The sequence below is a fragment of the Rhinatrema bivittatum genome, chromosome 6 (assembly GCF_901001135.1).
Source record: "Rhinatrema bivittatum chromosome 6, aRhiBiv1.1, whole genome shotgun sequence".
NCBI lineage: Eukaryota > Metazoa > Chordata > Amphibia > Gymnophiona > Rhinatrematidae > Rhinatrema > Rhinatrema bivittatum.
The window spans coordinates 181910384-181936468 of record NC_042620.1 but is presented as its reverse complement, the minus strand read 5'-3'; the positions used below and the strand labels follow the sequence as shown (position 1 = coordinate 181936468).

Below are 26085 nucleotides of genomic sequence, written 5' to 3'. Positions count from 1 at the left end.
AAAAGCATGGAAGTGAAAAATCTGGGTATGTGAGAAAGCATGGGCGTAAGAAGCCTGGTGTGTGTGTGTGGGGGGGGGTTATGTGAAAGAAAACATATGGGTGAGAAGCCTGATTATGTGAGAGAGAGCATGGCAGTGAGAAGCCTGTTTATGTGAGAGAGAGCATGGGAGTGGGAAGCCTGTGTGTGTGCATGCATGAGAGAGACTAGTTGGTAAGGTGACTGTGTGTGTGAGAGAAAGAGACTGGTGTGTGTGTGAATGTGAGAGAAAGAATGTGATTCAGGGAATGAGAAGCCTGGAAATGAGAGAGAGACTGATGTGTGTGTAACAGAGAGAAAGTGATTATGGGAATGAGAAGCCTGTGCATGTGAAGAGTGAGCATGGGAGTGAGAAACCTGGGTGTTTATAAGACACAGTATGGGAGTGAGAAGCCTGTATATCTGAAAGAGAACATGGGAGTGGGAAGCCTGTGTGTGTATGCATGAAAGAGGTCAGGTGACTGGTGTGTGTGTGTGAGAGAGAAAGAAAGTGATTATGGGCATGGGAAGCCTGTGCATGTGGAGAGAACAAGCATGGGAGTGAGAGACTGGTGAGTGTGTGTGTGTGAGAGACAGATAAAGTGATTATGAGAGTGAGAAGCCCATATATGTAAGTAGAACACGGGAGTGGGAAGCCTGTGTGTGTGCATGGCACGAGAGAAACTGTTCAGGACGGTGACTGGTGTGTGTGTGTGTGTGTCAAAGACTGGAAGATGATTGGTGTGTGAGAGACAGAAACTGGTCATGGGGGCATGACTGGTGTGTGTGTGAGAGAGACATGGGCACTAAGGAAGAGGACCATGAGTAGAGAGCTTAGCTTCTACTGCTGCTTCTGGTGTGTGCCACGGCCTGCATGGAAGGGGAGTAGGAGAGCTACTGGAGGGGGTCAGTAAAGGTGGTTTTTTAAGTTTATTTTTCTTGATTGACTGCCATTTTAATTATTTAATATTATGTGATGTCTGCTTTTTTGAAATATTTTATTGGTGTTTGGAGAATGTTTAATAGTTTTTATGAGTTTTAAATTGTTGGATGTTATTCTGTTCATGGCTGTTTTGAAACATTTACTCTGCTTATTAGTATAGTTTTACAATAATTTCTGTGTGGGGATCTATAGCTGCTTGCTAGTTCTGTTTTCCTAATAAGAGGTGTATTGGTTTTTAGGGCCTGATTTAATATTTGTTGTGCCTTTTTATAGATAGGGTTGCTCCTGTTTGAGTGCATTCCATAATACAGGTGTAACTGTGTGCGGATTAGTTTATGTGCATTACTACAGATCCTGGGAGTATGTTAGGTTGGTTCTGTGTCTGTTACCGAGATGAGATATTTTACTAGCATGTAAGCGTTTGTATCAGTCTTATTTGTTGTGTTTTCTCAAGAGGACATGCATTGGTGGTAAACTGCTGTCTTTTCATAAGTTAGGGCTATTGAGCCTGGAAGTAGAAGGAGTTTAAGTTGCTGTTACTGAGATGACACCAGAACCAGAATATCTTTTTTGTAGGGTGAGTTGTATGGGGAATGTCATAATTCTGCTTTTCATCCATTATTGTGGGTCAGGGGGGTTCCCGTGGATGCAAACTGTACTTTTACATCTAGCCTCGTGGCGATCATGGGTCAGTGTGTCATGCATGTGAGAACCATCTGTCAGATGGGTCCCAACAGAAAAAAGGTTGAGAACCACTGCCTTAGATATTAGATTTTTTAAAGATTTTTCAGGTTTAAATATATAGCCGCATCATCACCTCTGTTCCTTCTGTTTGAAAAGGTTTCGAGACGATGGCTGTCCTTTTGGAAGGAACTGATATGACAGAGAATTTTGAATGATTTTGCATGGAGAAAATAGATTTTCACGCATTGCAGCTCCTGATGAAGCAGTCCTTTCTGCGAAACATCAGCCGTTTGTCGAGCTGAATTGAGAATTGTGAACATACATGCAAAAAAAGAGTTGAATTGAGAATTGAATCGAGTATTGAAGATATTGACCAGATCAAGTATTGAAGATATTGTTTTCAAAGAAAATGAGATAAAAAAAGAAAAAGTGAAAAAGACTGTGACCACAGATGATTAGAAAACCGGGCAGCTCCCGGTTTAAATGTAAAGGGAGTACGCTGTCAGGCTTGATGATGCGGCTATATATTTAAACTCAAAAAATCTTAAAAAATCTAATATCTAAGAATTTTAGGTGAGTGGCATTCCTATTTGAATGGACCCAAAAAGCAAATTGGAAGCCGATCCAGTTGGCTGTGATACAGTAAAGACAATGAGAATCGGACGATCAGAAGAAGCCCTTTATAAAGGGCTTCTTCTGATCGTCCGATTCTCATTGTCATTCCTATTTGAATGACATTTGCATAGATATTTCCTTTTTGGATGATATTTTTCAGTAAGTGGAAATTAAGACAAGTTCTTTTTTTGTGTGTAACTTACAAGTTATCCATCTAAACAACAAGGTTTAGATTACTGCTAGATTTTTGTATTATGACAGTGTAAGGCTGAATAACCTTGGGCAAATTATGTGGACAGGTTATCTGGCTAACTTGGCTAATCACTGGTTTACTGAATATTGGACTCTGTCAGTTCAAAATCTAAACTCTGGAGGAAGTGTGGTGATTTGTGTACAAATAGATCTATTTGCTACCCAATTAAAAAACATCATTGGTGATTTTCTGTCAATTCTCCTGGTTAGAAAATTAATGCTGTAGTGTCTGCTGAAAATAGATCATTAGGGATAGTTTAAAATTAGTTGCTCCTGTCATGGAGTCCTTTGCAGTGGATGTTTCCTTCAGTATAAGACTATCAAGCCATTCACTAGTGTAATGCCTCCCAGCAATATGGATGTATGTATATTTCCCTCCACCTTGCATGTATTTGGTATTTTTAAATGGTTCCAGCAATAAATATGTAAATATAGACTTTTGAAGTTCTAGAATATACAAATTTGCATTATTTCTTAATCAATAGTATGCAGAGTTTCTTCTCTTAATAACATATCTGGTACCAGGAGTTTTGGTGATAATGTAATTAACTATCACTGTGAGTAGTGAAAGATCAAATTTTGCTAGGGTCATTTCTCTTATTTGGTGATTATTAGGGTGGACAATTAAGTTTGCCAAAACTGGCAAATGAAAGTCCTGTTGCAATCATGCTGCTTCATACTATGAAGTCTGTCTTAAAAAGGCCACTAATGGAACTTCCATTGTTCCTTTCAGTTACAAAAGTTTGCATTTTCTCCAAAAAGTAAGTGTCCTGAATACTCAGGTCTAATCATTATGCAAACACTTGACATTTGCTGGAATTAGAGCCACATTTTTATGGAACCTATTCTTCAGAATTCTCAGTGGGTTTCCTACTTTGACTCTCTAGGATCTCAGACTCTCCATCACTGGCAACAACTTGCTCAGCCTAACCTGGGAGCCCTTCTGGATCCACGACCAGGTGTGGTGACAAAAGGCTTCAAACCTCTGCCTCAGGATGCTATGTGCCATCTCTCTGACTTGGAGGAAGATGAGGTGGAAGAAGAAGGTATAATATTTCAGGTGCAGCAAGCCTCTTTCCTGAAGGAAAGGAAAGACTCAGTGCCAAAGCCAACAGTTGGAATCTTCCTGCCAACTATTACTTCAGCCACTGTGCCAAGCACTGGTAAGAAGAATAATTCATTTCTCACCATAGTTTATCTGTTTTCAGTTTCCTGTGGATCATACTTCTTCATTGATTATTGCAAAAATGTTCTTAGCTCCTAAATACATTTTATCCCTTTTTCAATTCAGAAGCTTGTTTTGCATGAATATTTATAGTACCATTGCAGATTTCCCAAAAGTTATTTCAGCATTCCTTTCTTCAAGAAAAAATTCTGATCCTAGCTATGGGGAGCATTTGTGTGGTAGTTTTCAACTCATCACTTGGACTCTGTTTTCTACCACGTCTCCTACCAAGGCAGAGTTTTATATTTTGTCTAGAATCAAATCATACAATCTCTTGTATTGCAGACCTGTGGCATGAATAGAGAAGGGGGAAAATCATTCGTAGTTTTGTATGTGATTGTATTAATAATGCTCATATTCTATCCCAATTCAATTTTGTCTTGCCTATCTTTCAGCCTCAAACCCAGGGAAGTGTCTCTCCTTTACAAATTCAACATTCACTTTCACCAACTGCAGGATCCTTCATCCCTCTGACATTACTCAGGTTACCCCCAGGTAAGAGCAGTTTGCATAAGGGTGTGCAGAGTATTAGGCTGGATTAGCCACACAAGTGCTGAAAACATCTGACCTATAATTTTATTTATTTAAAGAATATTTTTAGGAGGTAACATGATGTGGTGAGCCTGGGCAGACATGTGCTTTAAGGCTCCTGGTGTTGTCGTCCTGCAATTGCAATAAAAAATACTGATCCATGCCTTCAGTCAAGTAATTCCCAGACCAAAGAGAACAGCCTATATCTATCGATAAGTATATGCAGAAAACATCATCGATTATGCCCTTGAAAGGGGGTTGGGGGGGGAGGGGGAAAGGAGCGAGAGAAACTGAGAGTATTATCAAACAAAATGGCTGTTGATCAGGAACAAGTGAATAGGCCTGCTTTGGGCAGTGATACAATTGTTGAAATATCTGCAGCGTTGGATAGCAAATTAAACACTATCTCAGACCAAATCAACGATTTAAAAGCTTCAATATTGGACTTTGGTTCCCGATTTGAAACTGTAGAGGGGAGGGTGTCCTTCTTAGAGGTTGACTCAGTGGCACTTACAAGTAAAATAGAGGCATTGGAAAAAAAAGTAGAAATGCAGAAAGAAAAAACTAAGGACCTGGAGACTTTGTCTAGAAGAAATAACATCAGACTAGTCGGCTTGGTGGAAACCATAGAGGATCACAACCTGCAGGCTTTCTTAGAAAATGGCTACCTGAGGCATTAAATTTATCAGAGCTGGCGGGAGAATTTAAGATTGAATGTGCACACAATCTGAGCAGCAAATGTGACTGGGAAACAGGTCCGTCCAGAATAGCGAAATTGCTTAATTTCATGCACAAGCAACGATTACTACAGGCTTACCACAAAGTATGGTTGGTGACCTACCAAGAACAGCCAGTGCGTATCTTTCAGGATTACTTGGCAAAGGTTTCTCTACAACGTAAAGAGTTTAATACACTTAGCTCTGAACTGGTTAAAAAACAAGTTAAATTTGCACTACAGTTTCTCCCAGGACAAGCAGGATGGTAGTCCTCACATGTGGGTGACATCACTGGACGGAGCCTTATCCACGGAAACCTTTTCTGTCAAAGTTTCTAGAACTTTTGACTGGCACACTGAGCATGCCCAGCATGCCATAATCCCTGTAGCCACAGGGGTCTCCCTTCAGTCTCTTTTTTTTCCACACTGCAGTTTGCCTCGCGGTTAGGAGCTCTGTGAGAATTCTTTCACACAATTTTCCTCACGGAAAAAACTTTAAGATTACTTCATTTTAAAGTTCCCTCATAGAGATCTCCCATCGCGATATTGTATTTCTTCACTCGGTGAGTAAAGTTCACTGTTCCCGGTCAGTTCCTGCCCCTACCTTTTTCAGTGTCTGCAAACCATTGACCGTTTTTGGGCCTCAACCTCTGCCATCATGGCAACAGGTTTCTGAAAATGTCTGGAATGCCCCCATACCATGTCGATTACCAACCCACATGATGTCTGTGTGCTGTGCCTTGGCTCATCACACGACGTTTCTCACTGCCCAAGTTGTGCTCAGATGACTCCGAAGAGGCGGGCTCGCCTCGACAAGATGGAGACCCTTTTTAAAATCAAGCTGACTCCATCGGCGTCCACCCAATCATCACCGGCAGGAGCATCGAAGAAATTAGTCATCAAACCTCGCCGGGAGCACCAGAGCAGCGGTGACCATCCGTCACCGACTCTGTCTAAGGCATCTGTATCATCTTCCTCGGTGCTGGAGAAAGACCGGACCGAGCACCGAGGGAAGCACCGACGCAAGTCTACTTCCAGTGCCGGCACCGACACCACATCGGCCTCGATGGCTATCAAGCCACTTGCGAAGAGGACACGGGTAGAGGAGCCTTTAACACCCTCTCCACCCAAAAAACCAAGGCAATCCCCCACCGATATCGGTGCCAGGTACTGAGCCCCCACAAGTCCCTGCGGAGGTGCCAGTAGCGCCTAGCCTGCCTCCCCCATAGCTGCAATATCTACACCAGCTTTCAGGGAGGAACTGGGTGGTTTCATCCGCCAGGCAGTGCTCGATGCTCTCTGAGACTTACAGCCATCGATGCCAGCCCCCACACTGACACCAGAGCCATCGATATTTATACCGTTGCTAACCAGACTGCATGCACTCATCGGTGCTCTTCCGACACAGCCTGGGCCACAGATGCCAAAGTAATCTGCAAAGTCTCTGAAAGTCCCGATTCCCATTCCGGGATCCTCAGAGGACGAAGGCATGGACTCCAGTCCCCTTTCAACACTGATGCCGGAACCGATGCCTGATCCATCAGGGCTTTCAGGACCGTGAGGCCCACGTTTCCCCTCTATGCCTTCCCCTCTATGCCTTCGGTGCTGCCGAAACCCACACCAGTGCCACTGCATCTTCCATCGAGGCCATCGAAGGATCCATCGGTGCCAACACGTCCAACAGTACCAAACTTCTTCCCTCCCTCAGGATCTCAATTAGAGAACTTTTCTGACACATGGGAAGATGTTGACACCGACACATCCATGGAGGACATCTTATCAGAACCATTTCCTCTGGAAGAAAGGAGAAAATCTCCCCCAGAAGATCTCTCCTTCACTAATTTTGTAAGGGAGATGTCAGAGACAATCCCCTTTGACTTTATTACAGAGGAGGACACATGCCACAAAACATTGGAAGTTCTCCAAAAGAAATTATGGCTATCCCTGTCCACGAAGTGCTAGTGCTAGTGGATCTCCAGCATTGTCTCTGGGAGCATCCTTGTACTGTCCAACCAGTGAATAAGAGGACAGATAGAACTTATCTGGTCCAACATATTCCTGGATTCCAAAAGCCACAACTACCCAATCAGTCGGTGGTGGTTGAGTCTGCACAGAAGAAGGCCAGAAGACTGCGACCTCACTCTTCAACACCTCCTGGCAAAGACCAAAAATTCCTTGATATTTTGGGTCGCAAGATGTTTCAGGGCTCTATGCTAGTGTCACGCATAGCTGCATACCAACTTTACATGACACAGTATCAAAGGAATCTCTGGAAGCAGGTTCAGGGCTGCAATCTTCCCCAACAGCAAGGTAGTCTCAACGCCATACTACAGAAAGGCCTTGAGGCTGAGAAACATGAGGTTCGTACTGCTTACGACGCCTTTGAAACAGCTTCTCGCTTGTCGACAATGGGAATCAGCACCAGGAGGTGGGCCTGGCTGAAAGCATCTGACTTGAGACCTGAAGTCCAAGACAAACTTGCTGATTTGCCATGTACCGGTGAAAACCTATTCGGCGACAAGATACAAGACGCAGTGGCTCAACTAAAAGACCACAATGAGACCCTGCGGCAATTATCTACAGTTACTACCAAAGGCCCCTTCCTCTGCAAGGAGATCCACCAGAAGGGACCGTAGAAAACCATTTTATCGTCCACGCAGATACTACCTATCTACATCTCGTGTGAGGCCAACCAGGCTATCTCAGAGAGCACATCCTCGACAGCCTAAGACATCCAGGCCTCAGCCACCACCGCAAGCAGGCCAAGCCTCTGGATTTTGAAACCTATCCAGAGAACAGCAGCTGCTCCACAAATACAGATCCAGATTTGCCAGTAGGAGGTCGAATTCACCACTTTGTAACTAACTGGCTCAACATTACCACAGACCAATGAGTTATATCCATTATAACCCAGGGATACCATCTAAACTTCCTCATGGTACCCCCGGACTCACCACCCAATCCTCTGGATGCAAAAAGATCACACAAGTCTTCTAGAGTCAAAACTGTCCAATCTTCTGGGCGCCAGGGCTGTGGAACCTGTTCCCCGAGCACAGCAGGGCAGAGGGTTCTACTCCCGCTATTTTCTCATTCCAAAGAAATCAGGCGGCCTCACCCCATCTTAAACCTCCGCAATCTCAACAAATTTCTACAAAAAGAAAAATTCAGGATGGTATCCTTGAGCACCATGCTTCCCCTTCTGCAAAAAGGAGATTGGCTCTGTTCTTTGGATCTTCAAGACATTTACGCTCACATTCCAATATTCCCACATTACCGCAAATACCTGCGTTTCCTAGTAGGACATCAACACTTTCAGTACCGGGTCCTGCCTTTTGGACTTGCCTCGGCATCCCGTGTATTTACAAAGTGCCTAGCAGTGGCTGCAGTCCATCTATGCAAGAAAAACATACATGTCTTTCCTTACCTGGACGACTGGCTCATCAAGAGCCAATCCAAGCAAGGAGCTCTCGACGCCCTCAAGCTCACTATCAATCTGCTACACTTGTTGGGTTTTCTCATCAACTACCAAAAGTACCACCTGACTCCATCTCACCTCCTGACTTTCAACAGAGTAGATTTGGACACCACAGTGGCAAAGGCCTTCCTGCCCAACGGCCGCGCAGACACACTTTCCAAACTAGCTACGACTCTGCGCACAAAACACACAGCTTCAGCCCATCAATTCCTAACTTTGCTGGGCCACATGGCTTCCACGGTCCACGTCACTCCTATGGCCAGATTGTCCATGAGAATAACTCAATGGACTTTGAAATCTCATTGGCTCCAAGCCACTCAACCTCTGTCAACCCAGATTTGTGTAACCCACCAGCTACGTCAGTCATTTCTCTGGGGGGACAGACAAAGCCAACTTGCTAACAGGTCTACACTTCCAGCAACCAGTTACACAAGTGACCTTAACCACGGATGCCTCCAACTTGGGTTGGGGAGCTCACGTGAACAATCTTCTAACTCAAGGTACTTGGACGAAACTCGAAGCAACGTTTCAGATCAACTTCCTAGAGCTTCGAGCTATACGTTATGCCCTATATGCGTTCAAGGACTGCCTTTCACACAAGACTGTTCTCATACAAACGGACAACATAGTTGCAATGTGGTACTTGAACAAGCAGGGCGGCACAGACTCTTATCTTCTCTGCCAAGAAGCCACGCACATCTGGGCTTGGGCCCTTGCACACTCCATGTATCTCCGGGCCACTTATCTGGCAGGCATACAGAACGTAGTAGCAGATTGCCTCAGCCGACAGTTCCATCCCCACGAGTGGTCTCTGGATTCTGTGGTAATGACCAGAATCTTCCAACACTGGGGTCAACCAACAATAGACCTCTTTGCATCCGAACTGAATCACAAAGTGGACAGATTCTGCTCCCTGCACTGGCAACAAAACAAGTTAACCATGGACGCCTTCGCTCGCCCCTGGAACACAGGCCTCCTATACATGTATCCCCCGATACCGCTGATAGCCAAAACTCTAGTGAAGCTACAACAGGACAAAGGGCCAATGATACTCATAGCCCCATATTGGCCTCAACAAGTATGGTTTCCCATACTTCTCTACCTCTAGATCAGAGAACCCATTCGCCTGGACACAGCACCCACTCTCATAACTTAGAACCAAGGCATGTTATGCCATCCCAACCGTCAGACCCTATCCCTCACAGCCTGGATGTTGAAAGCTTGATCCTGCAACCGCTCAATCTTTCAACTGATGTCTCTCAAGTGCTTGTAGCTTCACAAAAGCATTCCACACGAAAATCCTATCGTTCTAAGTGGAATAGATTTACCATATGGTGCACGCAAAAAGGTATCGACCCTTTTTCCTGCCCCACTCCATCTCTTTTGGACTATCCCTGGCACCTTTCAGACTCTGGTCTCCAGACTTCCTAGGTGAGGGTACACCTGAGTGCCACCTCAGCGTACCACAAGGGAGTGGGGGTTGGCTCGGTAACAGCGCAACTCCTTGTGAGCCGGTTTATGAGGGTCCTACTACAACTCAAGCCCCCTTTACGGCCACCAGTCACTGAAGGGGACCTAAATGTATTACTTACACGGCTCATGCACTCTCCATTTGATCCTTTGCACTCCTGCGATGTTAAATTTCTTACATGGAAAGTCCTTTTCCTAGTAGCCATTACATCTGCTCGAAGGATTAGTGAGTTACAAGCACTTGTCACATACTCACCCTATACCAGGTTCCATGTCCTATGTACTCACCCAAAATTCCTTCCCAAGGTGGTTACTGACTTCCACTTTTTGCCCACATTTTTCCCAAGGCCTCACTCTCACCAAGGCGAGAGGGTTTTACACACCTTGGACTGTAAACGTGCGCTTGCATTTTACCTAGACCGCACTGCAGTCCATAGGAAATCCAACCAACTCTTTGTTTCTTTCGATAAAAACAAACCGGGAGTTGCAGTAGGCAAACAAACTCTCTCCAGTTGGCTAGCAGCCTGCATTGAATTCTGCTATGAGAAAGCAGGCCTTCCTCTCCAGGGATGAGTGAAGGTGCATTCAGTGAGAGCCATGGCAACATCTGTAGCTCACTATCGTTCAATACCGATTGCCGAGATCTGTAAAGCTGCAACATGGAGCACTCTTCACACATTTGCAGCACATTACTGCCTGGACAAGGAAGGACGTCAAGACTCTGCCTTTGGCCAATCAGTCTTGAAGAACTTATTTCCAGTATAATCCCAACTCCTTCCACATCCAGTCTGCTGTGATTTTCAGGCTGCCTCATTTTTCCCAACAGTACGCCAGTTGTTGTGCCTCTTGCACAAGTTGTACGTTGTTGGTCCAAACAAATATGAGTCAGCCTGTAGCTTGCTATTCACCCACATGTGAGGACTACCATCCTGCTTGTCCTGGGAGAAAGCAGAGTTGCTTACCTGTAACAGGTGTTCTCACAGGACAGCAGGATGTAGTCCTCACGAAACCCACCCACCAGCCTGCGGAATTGGGTATGAAACGTTTTTTGTTTGTTTTTTTTCGCTCGCACCTTTTGCTACAAACGAGATTGAAGAGAGACGTCTGTGGCAACAGAGATTATGGCATGCTGGGCATGCTCAGTGTGCCAGTCAAAAGTTCTAGAAACTTTGACAGAAAAGTTTTCCATGATAGGGCTCCGTCCAGTGATGTCACCCACATGTGAGGACTACATCCTGCTGTCCTGGGAGAACACCTGTTACAGGTAAGCAACTCTGCTTTTCCTCATCCCCAAAACGTCTGATGATGTACATACCCATTTTAGTCCTCATAAATCTAAACAAGCATCTAAAGAAGGAGAAATTCAGGATGAACTTTCTAGGAACAATCCTTTCTCTCTTGGAAATAAATGACTGGCTAATCACTCTAGATCTCAAGGATGCCTATATATACATTTCAATTTGCAAAGGCCACAGATAACACCCCACCCCCCACATACACACACCAGTCTGTCTCCCACCAGTCACCCCAGTCAGTCACCCCCCACCCCACTAGGCTGTGTCTCTCACCATTTACCGCTCCAACAAGTCTGTTACCCCATACAGTCTCACCAGTCACCCCACCTCTCACCAGTCACTCCCATACACACCAGGCTGCCTCTCTTTCACTAATTACCACCCCAGCCAATCTCCCTCCCATCTGTCACCTTATACATTCACTGTAGTCACACACCCTCTCACCATTCACCCCCACACTAACCAGAGGAATTCAAAGTATGTATATCCCAAAATGCCAGAGCCCCTTTACTAATATATAAAGTGATTGGTGAATTCCAAATTTGCATTTGCATTACATGCTTTTGCTGACTAGAGCTTGATGCTCTTATTACATCACTTGTTACCAGGCACTGGCCATCCCTTCACAACACCACCTTGCAATATTGGCAACACAAATAAGTAACTAAGGAGATAGCCAGTGGGAATGCAGAACCAGACCTCTAGCTAATGAACTGCTCTCCCAATTGACACTTTAACTTATTGGTAACATTTTCAGTTAGTGTGCACTACGTCCCATTACTGCGCACTAACATGAAATCCCAAATTTTCTGAAATTTTGGCATTTTTAATTTCGTATCGCAGTGCTCAGAGAACGAGATGAAATAGACAAGTTCATTGCAATTGTCTATTTTATTTAAAATGATTGCACGCCCTAGTACAAATTCCCATTGGGAATGAAGTCATGTTACTGGAATGTCAATGGTTTTGTAATGTACAGGGATTTATCTGTCTGTGTCAGAGGATATCTATTGGCAGTTTTGCATTCTCATATTAGTATGACAGTGCTGCCCTTGGGTCAGGGCCGGATTTAAGATTATGGAGCCTATAGGCAGAGGATCGGAGATAGTGGAGTTTCACCCCTGGAAATCAGAGAGCAGCATAGTAAGTTCTGGTTTTTGGGTGCTTTCAGAATTTGGCGCCCTAGGTACATGCCTTTTTTGTCTGTGCCTAAATCCGATCCTGCCTGCGCTCTCAGATTAGTTAAGCAAAATTCCAAGTGTCAGCAAGTTCCATGTACGACAGAGAAAATAAAGCAAATTCTAATGTGTGAAAAATGAGCTTCTTAGTTTGATGATATAGCATTTGCATTTTATTTTTAAAAAGTAATTTAATTCTGTAGGGAAACATTTTTTAGTGTTAAAAATGAGTTTTATACCTGTATTGTGTATACACTTGGTTAAATTTCATGTGTACTCAAAAAATAAGTATGGTTAGTATATTTTGTTCATATAAATTGTAATGTTCAAAGAGTGAACTTGTAGCTGTTGTTTAGCTGCTAAAAATACTCTTATGCAAATAGATGGGGGTAACTTATTTGGAGCGGCAGTTACTACCCTTAACAGAAATGTGGGGGTAACCAGCATGGGGCAGCAGTTACTACCCTTAAGAGAAACATGGGGGTAACCTGCATGGAGTGGCAATTACTACTTTGGGAAGTTTGCTGGGCAGACTAGATGGACCATTTTGGTCTTTTTCTGCCGTCATTACTTTGTTACTATGTTAGATAAATATATCAGCAACCATTAGAAGTGGTCATTTGCTGATATGTGAAATCTAAAAATTTATCATTTAAACTATCAAAAAATAGTGATATTCTTTACTATTAAGGAGAGGATTAAGCCATTCCTCATACTGAGGGCAATAGTGGCATACCTCTGACTAGCTCTGAGCATGTAACATGAAACATTGTAGTGGTGAAAATCTTTTTGATATTACATTCCATAAAGTTCTAAGCATATGTAATTAGTAGATTGGTAAGTGTTAATATCTGTGAGGTTGTGTTAATTTTCAATTTTGAGTTGTACCTCTTGAAATTAGAAATGGTCATGAGAACTGCTCTAGGCAGTTGTCATAGGTTTGCCATTACTGCCATATGATATGAGTAGGGCTCACTTACAATGATAGCCTATATATTTTTTTTTCTTATTTTCAGCTCTATGTATAATCCAGCGCCCTTTGGAAACAGCAATGGCAGCATTACCGCTACAGTTGTGAGCTCTCCTGCTATGTCCTGCAGATTTAGCCTTGGAGAATCTTTCATCAGCAGAAAAGATTCCAGTACCACCTCCAGCAGCACCACTAATTTAGCCAGACTCCTACAGGAACAAGGCATCTCTGCCAAGGTCTACAACAGCCCTAAATTGGAGAAACCACTGCTTCAGGAGCCCCCAAGAACATTGGTTATTCCCTCCACGCCACCAAATTCTCCCTCCCTCTCTCCGTGTTCATCTCCTTTGCCTTTTGAGCCACGATCAACTCTTTCTGAGAACTTTCTAGCTTCCCGGCCAGCTGAGACATTCCTGCAGGAAATGTATGGCATGAAACCTATCCGTAATCCTCCTGACTTAGGGAAGCTAAAGATGAACCTCGTGGAAAGGCTGAAGAGATTGGGGATTGCCAGGGTAGTGAAGCCTCCTGATTCTGAAGAGCATAAAAAAGGTAGAAAATTAGAAAGTGAACTGCAAAGGCAGGACTCTACTGTGTTTCTTGGGACAGGAAGCATCCTGATGGGTGGACTAAGGAGGAACCAGAGTCTTCCAGCTTTGATAGCTGGCCTCCCTCCTCCAGTTTGCACATCCTCACCAAAAGTGAACATTTTAAAAGAAGACCGTGGTGAGAGGCGGCCTGATAATCTAGTTGGACAAATGTGATAAGAACAAGGCCTAGGAAAAATTTGGGTTACTGTAATGTAACAGGAGAGTTGTAGAAGGTATGCGCATGTAGAGAAAAGAGAAAGTGAAATTAGTAGGAATGTTGAATAAAATTCAAGAAGGAATGTGGACAGAGACAATGAGGAAAGTACAGGGAAGCAAGCTGAGGAACAAAGAAACCAAAGCTAGTATTTATAAAGTATTATATCCTTAAAGCACAGATTTGTCAACTTAAAGTGATTAGAAGACCAATCTATTCTTATCACTTCTGTATAATTTTTATGCTTTGGAAATATATGGGAGGAAGAAAATAGCTTATAGACTTCTATCAATAGACTGTACATATTGAATCCTCTCACATGCAGTGGAGCACTAGCAAAAGTAAAGGATCCATTTTATGCCAAACTTGAATACCTGGTCCAGTAACTCACTTTCCTGTTCTCAAGAACTAATGTTAGAGCACCACTGAACGCAAGTGCAAATCATCATTCTGCTTTTATATATTGAACAATGTAGAAATTACATCAGGTTCCTTGGTGTTTGTTTTTGTGTTTTTAAACTATACAGACAACAAGCCTTTTGTAATGATTTGCATTAAGAATATGAGAGGATTTTTCAGTAGTAATAAGGACCAGTGAATCGCTGGTTGATGGAGGGTTTTTTTTTTTGTAAGTGCAATGACTGATGAAGCATATATGGAGACAAATGTCTTTCTGAACTGTTTGGAAGAAGGTGGATTACCGGGTACACTGACAAAAGTGCAATCAGTAGGAATTAAACAATAGGATACTGTCAATATGACAAAATACTGGGAAGTATGAAGTGTCCAAAATGTGCTGTGCATAGTTTTACTAAAAGATGATTTTTAGTTGCACATCAAAATATTCTCAGGCACATCTTACGATGGTTGCAAAGGGGAATTGCCTCACAGATTTTTGCTTCAGGGTTGTTATAATTTTGACCCCAATGAAAAGTGTGTTTACTGAGGCAGGGAGGGCTGCCCAGACTTTTGTGGTAGTGTGTGCTTAAACTCTGGGTGTTAACACTTCACTGGAGAATGTTCTTGTCTTGTACACAGGATGAACAGGCAGGAAACCACAAGGAAGCTACTGCCTGCTTCTAATTTCAAGAGAATTAATCTTCTTTCTTGTAAACAATAGTGGGGTTAAAGTTTCAAGCAAGTCTTATTGCACATTAGTATTGTGAAGAAAAGGTTTGTTTGGTTTATCTATTGAATAAAATGTATGTTTTCTAATAAGAATATGAATAAATTGTGTACTTTGTTTTTTTAAGGGAGAACTCAGAATCTCTTCTTGATATTGCAGAGTAGGAAAGGTTGAAGCCTGGGAGAGCGATTTGCTAAACTTAAAAAAAAAAGTAATAATGGTACTAGGTTGGAAATGAGCAAAAATCTAAAGTTTTACCCATAATCTGACAGGAAATATACTTTTTGCCTGATTGGAAATGTTTTTAATTTTTTACATTTCCTATAATTAATATTGATATAGCTTTATCAATACCTTATTTATAAACTGAAAGGAGTTATTCTTATGCTGGAAGGTTTTTAGCATGAGAAAAAAGTCATTGATATTTTTTAATTGATATATATACCGAATACCTTGGATGGAAGGCAATATGACTGTCCCAAGAGTGATAAACATCCCAGTCTGTAAGTAAAAGCAGGCAATCCAGTTTCAGTCCTGTCTTGCATGGCAGAATCTGCAGGGTGACTTTAAAACGTTTAAATAGAATTACAGCAGAGAGCATAACTGTTTATAGAGACATTTATATCACATTTGTAACACTTTGTTTACTTTTCATATATTTTTTGTGAAATATGACATCACTTGCAACTTGTTTCTACAGCAGTGTGTACAATGTATGAACATGAGGCTCATTTAAGCTTTAACAGCAGCCACCAAGGTCATATCTAAACAAACATTAGCTTCAGACCTGCTTGCAGAGGAGAACCATGGTGACACCCTAATTCTAGAGGCTCCCTACTGTAGCAACATCCACTTAACAGTTCTGTCTATAACCTTCCAATTTATCACAGTTCAGCACACATACACAAAAAGCAGAATTTTCTTTTCAGAATATCCCAAAAATATGGGTGAGACAATACAACGCATTTATGGAATGTGCATAGTTTCTAATGGACTTAGATTGTAGGAATGTTTCAAGAGATTCAGATGTCTTGGAAATTTGTACTGAGTTAAAGAGAACCAATGTATATCTTTTGTTAAAAATGTTACTGTAAATGTATCCTGCAATCACTTACAATAGGCAGCTATGATTTTGGAAAATTAGTCCTTTTTGTAAATTTTTAATAGGGTGCTTATTTTTTGATACTGCAACAGTTGGACTTAGGCTAGAGATATCCTTATAAGAACAGAGTTCCATATATGACGCAGCAGTGTTGTCGTTGCAGGAATTTCATGCCTGCGGTAATATTAAAAGCCACATTCCCAATATCACAGTACTGCATTAAAATGTAACAAAAACCTTAAAAGAAAATCATGGCTTCCCATTGTAAGTGATTACAGTGTTCATTTACAGTAAAGTTTTTAAGACTCCTCAATAGTTATTCTTTAAAGCAGGGCTTCCCCAACCTGTCTAGAGGACCCTATAGCCAGTTTGGTTTTCAGGCTACACACAATGAATATGAATGAGATAAATTTGCATATAATGGATCTCCAGTGTATGCAAATTTATCTCATGCACATTTGATATCCTGAAAATTCAACAGGCCGTGGAGTCACAGAGACAGTTTTTGAAACCAATTTGAGCTTTTGGTGCCTGAATTTTCTTGTCTCCTTTTACAGCACTTAAAGAACAAAATTAGTCAAGAATGTACAGTTTTGTCTGAATGAATGTCAACATGTTAATATACAGCCTGAGGATGGAACAGCTCCCTTATGAAGAAAGACTAAAACATGTTAGAGCTCTCTAGCTTGGGAAAGCTATGACAGAGGGGATATGATAGAGGTTTATAAAATCATGAGTGGGGTGGAACAGTTAAATAGGAAACTTAGTTCCCCTTTCAAATAGGATTAGGAAGCACTCCATAAAACTAACAATGTAGCAGATTTAAAACAAATAGGAAAAAGTATTTTTTCACTCTGCACAATTTGTTGCCAGAAGATATGGTCAAGGCATCTAGCATAGCTGGATTTAAATGGGGTATGGACACGTTTCTGAAGGAAAAATCCATAGACGGTTATTAGCCAGGTGGACTTGGGGGAAGATCTGCCATTTATCTCTGGGAAAGCGCAACAAGGAATTGCACCTATTCTTTCGGATCTGCCGGGTACCACCTAATGACCCAGATGTCTTTTTGCAGGTTCACTTTGGAGTTGGACAGACTCCATGACAATTCCCAGTCATACAGAATTCTAACCCAACTAACAAATGATCTAAATAAGATTATCTAGCTAGAGCCTATTTTAATGGGAAGAGCTGATTTTAGAGCATTTAAAATAACACATGTGGGTTAATTTTGGTACAGAACTTACTGACTGAAGAAGCTCGTGGATTGGTCTATTTTACCAGAGATATATCTTAGAAGAGGCTATATTGTAATGGTACTCAATCTTTTTCATTGATTGAGACTAAGCGCATAGTTCAAAGATCCCCATTTTATTATCCTCCTTTTAGCCATAACATGTAATTATCTTTGATTCTGTGGCAATTATTTTTTAATTATGGCAGAGAAGAGCCACATGTGGTTCCAGAACCACTAGTAAAATACTGCTTTGATTTGCATGGCAATCAATAGTTAACAATTTGCTTGATTAGCAGTTAATCAGGAGCTTTCTTGTATTTAAAGATTCTCATTCATTTCCTCTGTTATATATTTACTGTTCCAAACTAGACTTGTATTAGGATAATAGGAGAACTCCACAACATGTCAAAATAGTGTTGGAATTATGTAAAGTTATATATAAATAAATACTAACTAAACTACATTTTTAACTGTTTTGCATTATTAAATTAGAATGAAAGTGTATTTTAACTTCCTAACAATTGTAAAAATGCTTATGATTAGTGTTGTATATTTGTGTCAGCAATTGAACAATTAACTATGACAGGTTTCTAACTTGTTTCTGAGACATGGTTAGTTTGATGCCAGATTAGGTAAATATTAATATAGGACAATTTATACAAAGAAGTCCATTTCAGCCATGCTTTCTCTTTTCCTCTGTTTGTTGGGAAAATCTTTGAATTGAACCCCCCATGGAGCTTTTCAAAAAATGTACAATGCCTTGATTTTCTCCATATTAACTTCCATGTTCCAGCCTCAATTTCCTATGCATAATGAAAACGCTTGTGCAATACTGTATTTGCATGTTGATTCATTGAGCCATAGTAAAGTTGTTGTGAACTGCTATTAAATATTTTTATATGCATATGTTTGTATACATATTTGTCTTATTTTTCTGTTGATGTAATTGATAGAGAGGGTTAAAACAGCAGTACTATATACACTGAGAATTGTCACTTTTTTTTTGTTTTTATAAAATGTGAGATCTAAATGGCTCAATCAACTAAGTTGCCAAATATGCTCCTTTCTTTTACACTGTAGTTGAATCAGGGATGTGCAAACCAAGCCCTCAAAGGCTGCAAAACAGTCTGGCTTTTAGCATGTCTACAATGGATGATGATCAAATGTATTTCTTTTTCTTATTTTATTTATATTTTCATATATTTTATTCAAGAATCGTTACTTTTTATATATTGGTTATCCTGAGAACCAGACTAGTTTGTGGTTCTTGAGGACCAGATTGGTACTACTATTTGTCCAAAGACACTTGGGGACAGATTTGTATTGTTCTTGTGGTATCCAGGTCTCCTCATGTTTTTTGGGGTTTTTTTGTATTTAAACATTTTTTATTAAGTGATTCCAGAAAATAGACAATTACAGCAATTGCCAAAGAAACAAGTTAACCAATTAAATTTCAACAGTATGCCAGATAAGATGAATAATTACATACAATCACTTCAATTTTCATACCATAAGTCTCCCATCCCACCCTCCTCCCCCCACCGGCAACAGATTATTAGCAAGCAAATGGTGATTAGATGGTTACAGTACGTTAAGTGATGCAAAGCAGTTTAAAGAGTGATTTCCTCATTCTATCTACAGAGCATTGTATAAGGATCCTGAAAGTAAATAATTCTGAGCAATGTCCCACTGTAAAATCATAAGTGCAAGTCAGGAACTTCCCTTAAACTTGTTCCTCGAGCCCCTTAGTATAGGGGCCCCATATCATGTGAAATGATTTCATATGGTCGTGATGGACCACGTGAGACGTTATCCCAGGACAAGCAGGATGCTAGTCCTTACATATGGGTGATGTCAGTAACGGAGCCCCAGTGCGGGAAAAACTTCTGTCAAAGTTTCTAGAAACTTTTGACTGGCACTGTGAGGCTACTGAGCATGCCCAGCATGCCATGATATTCTCTGCCACAGGGGTCTCACTCTAGTCTTCGTTTTTCCGTGCCGCTGTTAGCAGCACGGTCACCGGAGCCCTCTGAGATTACTCTCAGTTTTTTACTAAAAGAGTCATTTTTTCTTAATCTCTCCCACATGGGTTTTCACTCATTCTCTCTCTTCACTGGCTGGTGAAGTAATAATAGCGTTAAATTTTATTAAAACGCTTTTCAATTTTTTCAGTCATTGACGGCTGTCGGTGTCATCATGGCATCAGGATTAAAAAAATGCCTGACTTGTAATCGCACAATGTCGATTACAGATCCGCATCTAGAGTACGTACGCTGCCTGGGTGATCAACACGATATCTCCTCTTGCCAGCAATGCCAAGAGATGACACCCAAGGAAAGAAAATTGCATCAAGAGAAAATACAGCAACTTTTCAGCCTACAGCTGATTCCCTCTCCATCGACTTCATCGAAGTCATCACCAGTAGGAGCTCCCAAAAAGGTTCTATTAAAAAAGCGCCGACCAGACGGCTCGGGAGACAGATGCTCGCCTACACCATCGACGGCATCGATACGTTCAGCTACGGAAGTAAGGCCCAGACATAAACACAGTCATCAGCATGCCTCGGCTTCACCGTCCTCGTCTTCCTGCGAAGAACCGAGCAAAAAGCGGCCTAAGCGCACTGACACCTCGATGCCTTCTAGGCCTACCGAAGAATCAGTTACACCACAGGTAGTGTCGTCCCAGTCTCCACCGGTGCCAATCGCTTCCCCGATACCGCAAGATTTAACATCCTTTATAAAGGAAGCAGTATTGCAAGCCATTAAGGAACACTTACCGGTGACTACACCGATGCCGGTGGCGTCTTCTTTACCTACGACGTCACCGATGCCGGCACAACCAGTGCCGATGTCCGAGATACTGCCGAGGACGGCACTGAGTCCGGGAACTCTCCCGATGCTAGGCACCGTCCCGATGCCGGGAACCTTCCTGAAACCAGGACCCTTCCCAATGCCGCAAGAAACATCGATGCAGCGCACATCAAGCATTTCCTCGATATCGATGTCAATGCCTCCTCTTTCCTCGGGGATGACATCGATGCTATCTGCAGCCTCGGTACAATTGCCGATGCCGATCGCTACTACTACTGCAACATATACAAGTATTGGAATGTCGACGATACCATCGATTCCAAAACCAAGATCCTTGATACCATCGATGCCACATACAACACTGACGATGCCACTTCCTTCTGGAGATACAGTATCATCTGAAGCAGCACTGTATTCAGTAATCCAAAAGAAATATCAGGATTTGCTGGATTCCTTGCCTTCAAACCCACTGGAAGAGGACTCTTCTCCTCAGAAACCCATACCAGGACCCTCTGGACTGGCTCCTCCACCAACAACTGGGAAGACACTACAAGACACTCCAGACTACGACACATGGAGTGATACTCAATCAGACACTTCTGAAACTTTCATGTCTGACCCTTCCCCACCACACCCTAGGAAACAATCCCCGCCAGAGGATCTCACTTTTTCTGCTTTTGTTCAAGACATGGCTGACTTTATTCCTTTTAAGTTAGAGTCAGAACAAGATCTCCGTCACCAAACACTTGAAGTGTTGCAATGTGTCGATCCTCCTAAACAAATTATGGCAATACCTATACACAATGTTCTCCTACAGCTTCAACACCGAATGTGGGAACATCCATGTTCTGTTCCTTCAGTCAACAAAAGGATGGACTCAACATACTAAGTGCAAGCCACACCAGGCTATCAGAAATCACAACTGCCACATAATTCCGTAGTTGTCGAATCTGCACAGAAAAAAGCTAAGAGGACGAGAGTGCACTCTTCCAATCCTCCTGGGAAGGACAACAGATTTCTAGATTCTCTAGGCCGCAAGGTATTCCAGGGTGCAATGCTAAATTCAAGGATAGCAGCCTATCAATTATACATCACCCAATACCAGAGAAACCTCTGGAAGCAGATGGAGGACTTTATCCCACCTCTTCCCCAAGAATGCAGAGAATCTGCACAAAACCTCATAAACAAAGCTTTTGATGCTGGTAAACATGAGGTAAGAGCTGCATACGATTTCTTCGAAACAGCATCAAGAGTTGCAGCTTTGGGTATTATGCCAGGAGGTGGGCCTGGCTTAAGGTCCAAGACAAGCTTGTGGACCTTCCATGTACAGGGGACAATTTATTCGGTACCAAAGTACAGGAAGCGGTCTCCCAATTAAAGGAATATAATGAGACCTTACGACAGCTATCGTCCCTTCCTCAGGACCCCACTGCACATACTACCCGAAGAACTCAAAGGAGGGAAATGAGGAGGCCTTATTATCGTCAGAAACGATTCTATCCTCCTGCAACTAGGTCTAGACAATCAAGAACTCAGCACAGAACACAACCTCGTCAGCAGAGAGCACCTAGGCCCCAGTCTGCTACACAATCGGGTCCTGCTGCTGGCTTTTGAAGCTATATCCAGGGAACTAAGCCTTTCCAGAAATTCTCGACCAGAACTCCCAGTAGGAGGCAGATTATCCAAATTTTACAACAATTGGATAACAATAACAACAGATCAATGGGTTCTGTCTATAATATCTCAAGGATATCAACTCAATTTCCTTTCAATTCCCACAGAATTTCCACCAACTCAGGTTCATCTCAACAAACATCACATGCCTCAACTACAAATAGAATTATCCACCCTCCTGAAATCCAGGGCTGTAGAACCGGTGCCCCGGTCTCAGCAGGGCAGAGGATTCTACTCCCGTTATTTCCTCATTCCAAAGAAAACCAGAGGCCTACGTCCCATCCTAGACCTCAGAAATCTCAACAAATTTCTCAAAAAAGAAAAGTTCAGGATGGTTTCTCTGGGCACCATGCTTCCACTTCTTCAAAAAGGGGATTGACTTTGTTCTCTGGATCTCCAAGGTGCTTATGCTCACATTCCAATTTTCCCTCCTCATCGCAAATATCTGCGCTTCATAGTAGGTCACCAACATTTCCAATACAGAGTTCTGCCTTTCAGACTCGCCTCTGCTTCCAGAGTATTCACAAAATGCATGGTAGTAATAGCAGTACACTTGCACAAGCAAGGTGTCCATGTCTTCCCATATCTAGACGACTGGCTCATCAGAAGTCAATCTCTACAAGGAGCTCTCACTTCTCTCAATCACACAAGCACCACACTCCATTCCATGGGTTTTCTTCTCAATTATCAGAAGTCCCATCTCAAGCCGTTGCATGTACTACAATTCATAGGAGCAGAGCTCAACACTATCCTGGCAAAGGCCTTTCTACCCGAGGATCGTGCAGAAACACTATCCCTATTGGCAAACTCGATTCATTCAGACAAACAAGCAACAGCTCATCAGTTTCTAACCTTACTAGGCCACATGGCCTCCACAGTTCATGTCACTCCTATGGCAAGGTTAGCCATGAGGATGACTCAATGGACTTTAAGATCACAATGGATCCAAGCCATTCAACCGCTGCATTCTCCCATTCAAGTAACCCACCAGCTATGCTCATCTCTACTTTGGTGGACTAACAGGGACAATTTGCGCAAGGGCCTACCCTTCCAACAACCAGTCCCACAGATAACATTAACTACAGATGCATCCACCTTGGGCTGGGGAGCTCACATAGACAATCTCCAAACTCAAGGGACTTGGACAACACTCGAAGCAACATTTCAAATCAATTTTCTGGAGCTTCGAGCTATACACTATGCGCTACATGCGTTCAAGGACTGCCTTTCACACAAGACTGTTCTCATCCAAACGGACAACACAGTTGCCATGTGGTACATCAACAAGCAAGGAGGTACGGGCTCATATCTCCTCTGTCAGGAAGCTGCACAGATTTGGAGCTGGGCCCTCGACCACTCAATGTTTTTCTGTGCAACTTACCTGGCAGGCATTCACAACATCCTGGCAGATCGCCTCAGTCGTCAATTCCAACCACACGAATGGTCCCTGGATTCCTCAGTAGTAACCAGGATATTTCAACGTTGGGGACAACCAATCATAGACCTCTTTGCGTCACATCTGAATCACAAAGTGGACAATTTCTGTTCTCTACACAAACAGAACAACCAGCCAGCCAAGGACGCCTTTGCTCGCCCTTGGAACTCAGGCCTACTATACGCGTATCCTCCGATACCACTCATAACCAAAACTCTAGTGAAGCTACAACGGGACAAAGGGTCAGTGATACTCATAGCCCCATATTGGCCTCGACAAGTATGGTTTCCCACACTTCTAGACCTCTCAGTCAGGGATCCAAGTCACCTGGGAGTAGCTCCCAATCTCATAACTCAGGATCAGGGTTGGTTGCACCATCCCAACCTCCAATCCCTAGCCCTGACAGCTTGGATGTTGAAAGCTTAATCTTACAACCCCTCAATCTTTCAACCCATATCTCCCAAGTGCTTATAGCTTTACGTAAGCCTTCCACACGAAAGAACTACTCTTCCAAATGGAAAAGATTCACTTTGTGGTGCAGACAAAACAATATCAATCCATTCACCTGCTCCACCATATCTCTGCTAAATTACTTATACCATCTTTCAGAATCTGGTCTCCAGACTTCATCTGTAAGGGTACACTTAAGTGCAATCTCTGCTTACCATAACAAGATAGCAGATGCACCGATCTCCACGCAACCTCTTGTTAGTAGGTTTATGAGAGGCTTAACTCACCTCAAACCACCAATTCGGGTTCCAGTCACAGAATGGGATCTGAATTTGGTATTGACAAGGCTCATGCATTCTCCTTTTGAACCCATAGATTCCTGTGATCTAAAATTTCTCACCTGGAAAACTATCTTCCTCATAGCCATTACATCAGCTAGAAGGGTTAGTGAGTTACAAGTACTTGTCACTTACCCACCTTACACAAAATTCCTACATGACAGAGTGGTTCTCCGTACACATCCAAAATTCCTTCCCAAAGTGGTTACGGAATTCCACTTGAACCAAGCCATAGTTTTACCCACATTTTTCCCAAGGCCTCATTCTCAGCCAGGAGAAACAGCCTTACACACCTTGGACTGTAAACATGCACGATCTTTTTATTTAAACCGCACTTCAACCCACAGGAAATCCAATCAACTTTTTGTTTCCTATGACCCAAACAAACCAGGAAAACCAGTAGGAAAACATACTCTATCCAACTGGCTAGCAGATTGCATACAGTTTTGCTATGATAAAGCAGGCCTTCTCTCCAAGGGCGAGTAAAGGCACATTCAGTAAGAGCAATGTCAACCTCAGTAGCACACTACCGTTCAGTGCCAATCCTTGACATATGTAAAGCAGCAAACATGGAGTTCTCTTCACACTTTTGCAGCTCATTACTGTTTGGACAAAGAAGGACGACAAGATTCAACCTATGGACAATCTGTCTTAAAGAACTTGTTTCCAGTTTAATCCCAACTCCTTCCACATCCCTGCTGTGATCTTCGGCTGACTCATTTTCAACGATAATGCTTCACTGTTACTTCACTACCAAATGACTCAGCCTCTAGCTTGCTAATCACCCATATGTGAGGACTAGCATTCTGCTTCTCCTGGGATAAAGCAAAATTGCTTACCTTGTAATAGGTGTTGTCCCAGGGCAGCAGGATGTAGTCCTCACAAAACCCACCCGCCTCCCCACGGAGTTGTGTATGTTACTTTTATTATTTTATTTTGCTAAAGCTTATTGCTACATTCGAGACTAGAGTGAGACCCCTGTGCCAGAGAATATCATGGCATGCTGGGCATGCTCAGTGGCCTCACAGGGGCCAGTCAAAAGTTTCTAGAAACTTTGACAGAAGCTTTTCCCGCACTAGGGCTCCGTTACTGACGTCACCCATATGTGAGGACTACATCCTGCTGTCCTGGGATAACACCTACTACAAGGTAAGCAATTTTGCTTTCCAGTTGGTAATAACCGTGTATTCTCTGTAAGACTTTAGCTAAACTGGGTGTGTAACACTTTTTCCAATGGACTGCAATTTCATTTCTAGCTGCAATAAACACCTATTGTATAAAATGCTGTGTTGTCCTCATGGTTTTATTTGCTGTAAAAGATCAATTGTTAATTGATTTTGGTCTTTTCTATCAAATAAAACTGTAATACACAACTACATACTAGCTGCATAAATAGTTTGAATTGTCATTTTGATAGCTTATTGGAAGCTCAAAATATATCCAGACATAAAGGGCCAGATTTTAGTACCTACGCGCAGGCGTAGATTTGTGCGGTCAACCCGTGCGCACATATCTACGCCCGATTTTATAACATGTGCACGCAGCCGCGCGCATGTTATAAAATCCGGGGTCGGTGCACACAACCTTGCGCGTGCCGAGCCCTAGGGAAGCCCAGATGGCTTTCCCTGTTCCCTCTGCCCCACCCCCACCCCCACCTTTGTTTGGCAAGTTGTGCCTGCCGGCCGACTGCCAGCACACAATCCCCCGCAATAGAGGCCCTATGGAGGCCTCTGGCCACA

The 26085-nt window shown here is 42.6% G+C and overlaps 1 protein-coding gene across 4 annotated transcripts in view; it reads left to right on the top strand.

Annotated features, from left to right (window-relative positions):
• Window positions 1-18545, top strand: part of TRAK2 (trafficking kinesin protein 2) — a 248713-nt gene extending 230168 nt beyond the window's left edge. For all 4 annotated transcript variants that reach the window (XM_029606260.1, XM_029606261.1, XM_029606259.1 and 1 more), the window contains 3 exons: window positions 3399-3674; window positions 4132-4231; window positions 13417-18545. In XM_029606260.1, coding sequence (XP_029462120.1) covers window positions 3399-3674; window positions 4132-4231; window positions 13417-14134 — 1094 coding nt within the window. In that variant the 3' untranslated portion in view covers window positions 14135-18545. The remainder of the gene's footprint in view (window positions 1-3398; window positions 3675-4131; window positions 4232-13416) is intronic.
• Window positions 18546-26085: the final 7540 nt, after the last annotated feature.